Source organism: Poecilia formosa, unplaced genomic scaffold, assembly GCF_000485575.1.
Source record: "Poecilia formosa unplaced genomic scaffold, Poecilia_formosa-5.1.2 Scaffold297, whole genome shotgun sequence".
NCBI lineage: Eukaryota > Metazoa > Chordata > Actinopteri > Cyprinodontiformes > Poeciliidae > Poecilia > Poecilia formosa.
The window spans coordinates 628,094-637,919 of record NW_006800236.1 but is presented as its reverse complement, the minus strand read 5'-3'; the positions used below and the strand labels follow the sequence as shown (position 1 = coordinate 637,919).

Below are 9,826 nucleotides of genomic sequence, written 5' to 3'. Positions count from 1 at the left end.
TAGAAATATGGACAGTGTTGACATATTTTCCATATTTCTAATTGTAAAAACATTTTTTTACAGCTTTAGATGGGAACGACTCAATCACATTCAGCAGATTTTTTTTTTTTTAGTTTGGAAGAGTCCGAGCAAAAGCAACAATATTTTTTAAAGTTTCCCACCGGCGCTGATTGCGAATCAAAACGATTGCACGCTTGTTGAGCAACTATAAAGTTATCAGGCAGTGTTAAAAAGCCGCAGTTTTGACGAGCGACTCGACAGCCCGAGGTACTGGAACAATCTGGACTGAGGACACAATGAGAAACCGATGACTCACGCAGCAAAAGGCATCCATTTCGAGGGAGATAATTAAAGTCCCAACGTAAATGAATCTGGAGGACCTGAGCGCTCGCTTTGAAGAATGTGAGCAATAAAAAGTCAGGCGGAACAGGCGGGAGTATAAATGATGGGAGCGAGAAGACGAGCGGACAGAGCAGAGATCAGCAGAGACGATGAGCAGCGGATAATGAAGTTTTATGATTTGTATATCAACAAAGAATGTTAATCTAAACATGAGTCTGACAAACAGCCTCTCAGTGCTGAAGGAAGCACATGTGCAAGGGGAAAGTTTTGTAACCTGGGAATTGCTCATTGCAACAAAGTCGACTTGTAAGTGATGCGCTTCTAAAGTTAGAATAAGATTTTATCTGTGATTTTTTTATTTTTATTTTATTTTTTAGTTATGAAAAAGCAAATAATATGTAATCCTAGAGTTTAAAGTGAATGGTATTGTTTATACAGGAGCTGATCATGGGTTATATGGTAAGTGGTTTTTCTTTTGAACAAAAACAGGCTGAATGCAGTGCGGTGCACACAAACATGTCAGATTTGACCTTTCACCTTCTTTAACGACTATTGTTTTAACCATTATAATATTTCTTTACCTTCAGATTTTATTTGGTCTGGGTTCATCTGTGACAATGACTTGTCCACCTTGCGTCCTGGTTGTTGTTAACATAAGTATTGCAACAAGTGCTGTAGTGTAGGCATTGATTTAAAAATAAATAAATAAATAAATAAATAAAACAGGTCTTGATTCATCCATTTGTTCAATATCCAAACTTCTCTTTCCTTATAAAAAAAAATTAAATACTGGACCTTAGATATGACACAAAAGTCAAATATTTTATAAAATTTGTCCCGGCAGGATTTTGATAGCATCATCTACGCCTTTATTACCTCACACCTTGATTGTCGTGGTCTGTATTTCATGTCTTCTTTTAGATCCTTTTTGAAATCTCATCATTTTTTCCCTAGAGTTCCACACAGCATGACTTGCTTGCACCTAACACTGCTTCATGTCTGTTTCTACTTCATCTGCTATTTTTACTGTTTCTCTTTATTTACCACTCTTTGATCAAACATTTGTTGTTTTTAGATGTGCTTCGTGAATAAGTCGGATTGGATCTTTCGCCTCGAGGAAAAAACGAATCTGAAGACGTAGCAGCAGATGAAACGGTGACTGCTGACATCCTCTCCTCAAAACCCCATTTCAAAAGGACCTGACTCGTCCCTGTAGGATTCACCCGATAGAGCAGTTAAACTTTCGTTTAAATAATTTTCTTGTGTGTGCTATTAATCTTTTTCCCAGCACCTATCTACTGCTCGCATCTTGCAAATATAATACAGATCTCCAAGCAGTAGAGGAACTTGGCACAGAACGCAAAGTGCAGTGAGTCAGACGGATTTACGCCGACAACAGCGACAGCGTTGTCGTCTCCTTGAGCGTGTCATTTCCACCAGGTGTGCTAACTAGACGGGGGAAAGGCTGTAATATTGTCTGATTGTTCAAGAGGCTGTGTGATGAAGCGGGGGGCGGAGGCTCGCTGTGATTCTGAGCCATAAGTATGACGCCGCCAGAGACTTGAAAGAGTGTGACAGAGTATAATAGGATTGGATGAATCACTTTGCACAGGAAAAAAAAGAAAAAAAAAACAAGTCTTGTGCTTTTGGGATGATTAACTGACAGAAAAGACGAGCATTTTATTGTTTAGGGAAAGTAACCCAGTCTTTGCTTGAATTGTGGCTTAATGGTTGGTTTTTTATTTTTTTATTCTTGAGAATATGTCAACCAAATTATTACTGTTTCATGTCGTAGTTCAGCCAGGAAAAAAAAGAGCATTTTAAGAGATTATTCAGTTTTTTTTTTACAATGGGCTTCTCTTGAGAGATTATGGGCAGTAAATGTCTTACCTGTAGCAGATAACTCCAAAGTGTCCATGTTAAGCATGTTAAAGTCTTAAAATTAGCTTCTGTTGTTTTCTCTAGAGCAATATTTTTCCAGGCTCAAATGTTCATAGTTGACCTGCGATTTTATTGTAATGAAGAATGAAATTCCATCATCATAGGGGTATTAAAATAAATGAGGCTAAAAGCAAACAAAAGCCACACTTTTCAGATTTTTACATGAAAACCATTCTAAAACAATGAATCTTTTCTTTCACATTTCACAACTACACTACTATGTGTTGATCTGCTATGTGAAATCCTAAAAATATATACTATATGTTCTGGTTGTGGCTTGACAAAATGTAAAAAAAAAAAAAAAACCAACATGTATTGCATTCAAAGACATTTGTATTTTAACTCCTGATGCAGTAAATGCAAGAACACAGAATAAATACTAAGTCATTTCTTTGCATTTAAATATTTAAAATTGTTATCCATTCATTGATCCATTTGTTTTTTTTTTGTTTTTTTGTAAAAAAAAAATAAAAATCTGGTTACACTGTCGGTGCTCCATTACTTCCCTCCTGGCTTTTGGATCTGATCATTTCTTCTTTGATTCAGCGCCTGCTCTCTCCCCAGGCGCCAGGCGGGCCCGTCACATCCACACTGCAATCCAGGTGTAATAACGATGAGATGAACTACGAAACCCCCGTCACGCTCAGCCGCCGAGCTCAGTGAACCCCGATAAGCCCTGGTGCTTACACCGTGGCTGTGACAGCCAGGCTCCCGAACACTCGCGGCCGACCCAATGCACGACCGCAATCGATGCAAAGAACTGAACAGTTCAAGTTTGAAGCGAAACTCAAATATGTTTCATTACACACAGTTACAGTCATCAAAGTTATACGTTTGATGATAATTTGAATAACCCAAATTCACTTTCTCAGTAAGTTCTGGTTAAATAACACCAATAAAAATACAGAAACGTTATGTTTAGGCCACCTGCGAGAAGGTCTGTGCTAAAATAAGCTGCCTGCTCACAGGAATATGAATGGAAAATCGAGTGGAAGGAAAACGTGTGGAAGAAACAGTTGTAAAGATCGATGATTTGTGGGAGATTTACAAGGGATGGGCCGACAGTTAAGCATGCCGGTGGTGGTGTGATGGTTTGTGACGTTCAGTTCAAGCCCAGCGGGTTATGTAACACAACAATGATCAGCAGGTTCACCTCTAAACAGCCTCTCAAATGTGACTGAATTACAAGGATTCTGTAAAGTAGAGTGGGCCAAAATTCCTCCAGTGATTATCACAATAGCTTGAGAGCAACTGCTTCACTTTCTTTATGAGATTTTTAAAACAAGCTGCCTTTTCGATGATAACGTTTCCCTAGCTTTCCAAATCAAGCACAAAACAATCCTCTTGATTCTACTAACGCTAACAGGAGATGTGTTGCGTTAGCATTCATCCTCAGCGCTCTATCTCTAATGTGCGACCTACATAGCGACGTAAAACAACGCGTTCGTCTTGTTGGGTTGCCCCTGGGTTGCATCATGCACATTGGAAGAGACTTCAATCGTGAGTTTTTTCTTCTTTTTGCTGCTATCTCAAATATGCACAGCGTACGGAAATCTTTGCACATCAGATACTACGGTGCATTTAAAAGAGGTAGCAACGGTCGCTCAGCATGACATAGTCTGTGGTACAGTTTCATTTCCCATTGGGATCAATAAAGTATTTTTGAATTTGATACTCGGTTTGATGTAAAGACCATCTTGTTGGTCACTTGATTATACTTTTCCATGACATAAAACCAAGGAACAAAGTTGGATCATAGTTTAACCGCTATTTCAAGAAATTGCAAGTTGTTTGCATAGAAGCCAAACAGTTGATGTTCCACTGGCTAGACTTTTTTGTGTGTGTGTGTTATCATTGCAAATCTGTTGTTCCCCATTTTTAAGATGATGGTAAAATAGTTGAAGCATCTTCAGAATCCTCATAATCTTAAATCTTTTGAAATAACATATTTCCACCATTTCGGTGAATTACAATCAGACTCAGCTTGTGTCAGAGTGCTTTTAAATTCCTCCATAGGTTGCTGGTATGTTAGGTCTCCAAACCACTCTCCTCTGTTGCTTCCCAGGACTTCCTCCTCCTTAGTGGATCAATTTTAGTTTCTACAAAACTAAAATTGATCTTGGAGATTTTCCTCTCACTACTTTACCCTCGGGCGTCATTTTAGTTTTGCTTTGATCCCCAAGTTCAGCATTTCAAAAAGTATCATCACCAAAGTATCTTTGTGCCTTTTCTTTAATTAAAAAAAAATACTTTTTCAAAACATATCTCAGTGTAATTACAAAAAATAGTTGCAAAAATGACGATATAGTCTTTTGAGGTATTGCTAACTGCCTCATCGTCCAAGCTTTCTAACTTTTTCAACCTCATTCGTATCACGCAGTACAGATTTGATCTGTTTTTTTGATCCAAACACAAAGTCAGACTGACACCTTGAATGACATCATTTGCGTTTTTATCCCGCCTGCATTTGCATCCAAAATATGTAAATCTATATGGTCTCAGGATGCAGATCAAACAAACTTTAGGGATGGTCAAAGTCACAGTGACAAACTCGCTTTGTCAAAGTTAGTCTTCACCACTTCAGGACTTTATCTCTTAGGTAATCAGCACACCAACCACTCAATGCAGAGTGAAACCTTTTTTTCTGATTAAACACTTGAAAATGAGAGAGCGGAGATACACATTACGGAGGAATCCAAATGAATCGGAGGAGGCAAGAGCCAAATTATCAGCAGCCTTCTCCTCGGGCTCTTTGGAATAAAAAATAAGCCTCACTTATCTACCTGCAGAAAACACCTGCAGTCTGTCCCGAGGGACGACTTCATCCCTCGGGGTGATGCGGGGTTAGCCTGGATAACGGCTTCCTTCGGTTTTCGCTTGCAGCTGACTGCAGATGTGAGGCTCAAGCCACATCTACGTCACCAGGAATCGAGGAGGAAAGAAAACGGATTGTGACGATCCAGATACGATTTTAATCGAATGAATTGAACTGAATTAGGAAAACTTGTGGGTTTAAATTCCCAAACTTGTAACTTTTCGATACCATGGTTCGCATCCCAAACTATTTTGACACAATTAACTAAATGAAGCTTTTAAAATTGCTCAGGTTGCAAAGTTTATGAAACTGTTGATAAATCTTACTCAGCTTAAGCTTAGCAATTGCTAATAAAGACAAACTGCCACCATCAACAATGAGCACAGAAGACAGATGTAGGATGTAAATTAATAATTGATAAAACTATTTAACTATGATCAATGCAGAAACAGCGGGTAGTGATTATTGATTATTCTCTAAGCATAATTCTCGCAGATATCCCCACCAGCAATGTTTATCTTGTATATAAATACATAATTATACATTTCCTTTGGTTTGGATCTCCATTTCAGAACGGAGCGCCTCCATGATCGTTGGCATGCGCCTTCAGGACTTCGTTATGTAAGACGCTTAAACTGAAACAATGACGGTTTGCGTATTGATTGACAGGAGTCTCTTTACACTAAATGTGGGGTTAATACTCAGAGGGATGAGCTGGGATTTGCAGCGGGAGCAAACCAGGTGAATAGTATTTGGATGAGAGATGTTTGGCGGTGTTAATGAATGACCTCCCCACCCCGCCCCCATCGTATTGCTTCAAATCTGCTCTCTAACACCGATCATTGTTATTTTTGGAACCGAGACTTTCCAAGTCTTTGGCGAGACTTGGAAATTTAGCTCCGCGGATAATCTGACCGAGAGGAATCGGTGGAAGATGTAAGTCTGCAGATGTTCGAAGCCGGCGGGAAGCGTACAGCCGAGGCTTGCGGCCGACTCTGCGGCGAAGGCTGATTGAAAGTCGATGAAAACTGGAGTCAGGACATCGCCAGATCGGACAGGAAATTATGCAATCTGTGAAAAATGACACACATCACAGCGACAGAAGTGGGAACAAGCTGCTAATCGGAGCCTGACAGTCAATTTCACTTTCCCACACCCCCTACCTGTCCTGCCCTGACAACCGACCGACTGACTGGCATGTTTGGATGTGGATTAAAAGCGGCGCTGTGTGGAAGCATGACGGACAGTTGTCACGTTCAAACATTTCAGCGTACACCTTTGAATAAATTACAAATCTGCATTCATTACCACTATAGATTAAAAGGACGGTAGTGCATTATGCAGGAGCTGAATGTATTCTCACCACCAGATGCTGTCAGGAGACCATACATTTGCATAGTAAAAGTGATGACCTGGTTTTTCCACTGAATTGAGCTTTTTTTTCCCCTCTTTTTGGCGGGGTGGGGGGGGGAACAAACTTGCTCTCAATTTTAAAAGGTAAAGACTTCAATAGAGTCACCAGGCTGCAGAGCCTCAAACGTGTTCTGGTGAGAAAATCTCTGTTTATTCTGATTCCGAAGGCAAAATTTAAACCATATTTCTCTTGTTGTTTTCTGCCTTATCTCAGTGACTAGTCTGTTTGTATGGATTGTGTTGGATCTTATACGTTAGGTTTGTAGTCTACTGAATTTATTATGACAGTAGTTGAACATAATTTGAATTTGATGAGACAGACTAACACAAAGTAATGCATAATTGACCTTAGATCCAGATTTTGATTGGACCATTCTAAATGCTTGAACCTAAGCAGTTCCATGGGTTATGGTTGTTTTCCTGCTGGCTGTCATGATGCTTCTGCCACCATGTTTTCCTCGTTAATCTAACAACACTTTCATTTTGCTGTCTTGTTCCTCCTCTAGCTTGTCTCACGGCTTTTAAATTACACAAGTTTGGACTTTAATTATTAATTAGGCTACCGCCTTTGTTGGCGAAAAGAGTGTGCACAAACAAGGAATTATAATATGCATGAACAGTGTTTATTTAAATAAAGATAAGTTGGAATAGTTGGTTGCACTGGATTCTCTCTAGAGGTATATGCATGCCACACTTTACAGATTTTTATTTGCAAAAACAGCCTTCTTCACTTCTCCACTGCTTTATGTTGGTTTATCACATGCAACTGCTATGAATTGAGTTGATGTTGGTAGCTTAAATGTTGAAAAATATATGATTACTACTCCCCATACTATATATTTTTTAATCTTTTGTGAAAATCCTTGTAAATTAGATGGGTCACTTAGCACTTCTTGTGTCCATTTTTTTTTTAAATTCACAACTTCTTTGCTGCAAGCATAAGTAGGAGTCTTCATTAGCAACTAGACCTACACTAGTTTACTTCTTTGAATTAATTCACCATTATTTATTTCCCAAATCAGTAAGTAATTTTTGGCAGAGCTTCATATTTCTACAATAAATCAAACCTGACCAAGAGCAGAAATAAAAGAAGTCCCCTAAAGTGATAGAAAAGGCGGCTTCGCACTGAAACACAGAGATTGGTGCACTCACGGGTCCCATCGAACCGAGTGGCGATGGTGTCCAGGAAGGTGTTCTGAGGCGCAATCAGACCCCGCATCACCGGCATCCGGGAGCGCGTCGAGCCGCGTCTCTCCCTGCGCTCCGAGCCATGGCTCTCCGCGGCCGTGGTCACGAAGCCCGGCAGGAACCTGGAGGAGTTCCCCGGCGCTCCCCCCAAGCCCTGGAGGAGGGCGCCGAGCCGAGACAGCCGGGACTCCACGGTCCGTGGTTGTTTCCGCCGAGCACCGCGCGGGTGATCCCGGCTGGCAGAGGCGGAGAGATGGAGCCGCTGGAGGCAGGCGAAGGGGGGCGAGGACGGAGGGGATGGAGGGATGGAGGGACCGCGGCGAGGATGGTCACATTTACGCACGGATGTGCTGCAAATCCACCCCTCTCACCTCCCCCTTTGCCTCTCTCTTCCTCTCCTCCTTTGCAGCTCAAACACTTTCTTCACTCCAAACATTCGCCCTCCGCTGCATGCTGACTGAAAAAGCTTTTCCTTTCTCCTTTTTTTCTTCTCCCCCCTCCCCCATATTTCTGTCTCTTTGAAATTCAGTCTTTTCCTCACCTCCCATTCTTTAATCTCCTGGTGAATGCTGATGAAAGTTTCATCATCATCATCATCATCATAATAATAATAATAAAATACTACCATCTCAGTCTGTCGCGTTTCACACTTGAAGCTGCTGAATTTGCCACTTCCAGAACAAAACGAGCAACTCAGTCAGGATTTGGCATATTAAAAAGATTCCTCAAGATGAAATCAATTTTGCAATTAACGACTGAAATATGCGTTATGTATTAATGTTAAATTTTCACGTAGGTGTTTTCAGAGTCACTCCAAGGACAGCTTCCAGTTTAGGTATCATGATATGGACATGTTTCCATATTGTGCTGCTTGACCTGTAATCTCAGGGATTATGAACCCATGAAAACATACGGGATGGGTGAGAGGAAACAGGTGATCTGAATAAGAACATGCAGCATATCAGGAAAAGAAAAGCTGCAAACAAGTGAGGATGGATGGGACTGAAATGAGATCCACAGTCACTCGGTTAAATCCCACTTTCAGAAATTATTTTATTTTTTTTACAAAATCACAAGTGGCACATGTGCTGTTAATTCTTTATACAACTTTTTATTTTATTTAATTTTTTTCTAACAAGATTTAGTTCTGAACTGGCCATGGAAGAGGGTTGATTTTCTGAAAACACAAGTTGGAAAACTAGCTGGCGACAAGTAACTCGACTGATCAAGATGAATAAAAGTTGTAGCTACTTTGTTTTTTTATTTATCTTTTCATTTTTAATCCTTGACAAAAAGGTAAAAATAATATTGTCAATAATGTTTACTTTGAGAACACCTGGCAAAAAAAACACACACACACAAAAAAAACAAGAACGGCATCTAAATTCTGTGAGGAACTGAACTCATGATAATCATTGTTGAGATTTGTTGACAAAGCCACAAGGTTGGTTGTTTCTCTAGGGGAATTTTTATTCCCCAGAGAAACATTAAATAAATAAATCTAATACTTCTGTTTTACGTTTACCCAGGTTGACCAGCTGGTTGATTTTGATGTCGATTCTGAAGCTTTCCATTTCCCTTCCAGGTGCACCTCGGCGTGAAGCATCCGATTTTCTTTCCTGCTTCTTCCCTCTGCAGTTGACTCGGATGGCAGCGCCGCATGGACCCACCTGGTAGGGTTGGGTTCATTGTGCAGCATAATATATAGAGTTTCTGCCAGGCGATCACTTTTTGGCAGAAGTAGCAGATAAGACAGCCGTTCTGCAGGAAACATCAGGACCTCTCGTCTTAATTGCAGACACCAACCAGATTTCTATAAGTGTTTTATTGCGATTTGACTCAAAAAGGCTGCAAAAAAGACCTTTGATGATAAACTTTACCATTTCCAGTATGCTGCTTGGTGCTCTTCACAAAACACTTCCATGTGGTTTATTGTTGCCTGATTTCCTTGAAAACCATTCAGGGTTGCCACTCAACGTTTTCCTGCTGCACAACAGAATCCAAATAAACCTCTCCGACGGAGGACTTTAATTAAACACTTTATTAAAGAAGGAAAAATTCAAGTAGGATACAAAAGGACATATTGAAACAGACTGCGATTAGTTGGTTTGTGCCTTATGTGATGTC

At 40.2% G+C, this 9,826-nt stretch overlaps 1 protein-coding gene across 1 annotated transcript in view; it reads right to left on the bottom strand.

The window, feature by feature from the left end:
• LOC103151979 (potassium voltage-gated channel subfamily H member 8-like) overlaps positions 1–8,199 on the bottom strand; it is a 42,661-nt gene extending 34,462 nt beyond the window's left edge. The window contains exon 1 of the mRNA XM_016660777.1: positions 7,664–8,199. Coding sequence (XP_016516263.1) covers positions 7,664–7,739 — 76 coding nt within the window. The 5' untranslated portion in view covers positions 7,740–8,199. The remainder of the gene's footprint in view (positions 1–7,663) is intronic.
• Positions 8,200–9,826: the final 1,627 nt, after the last annotated feature.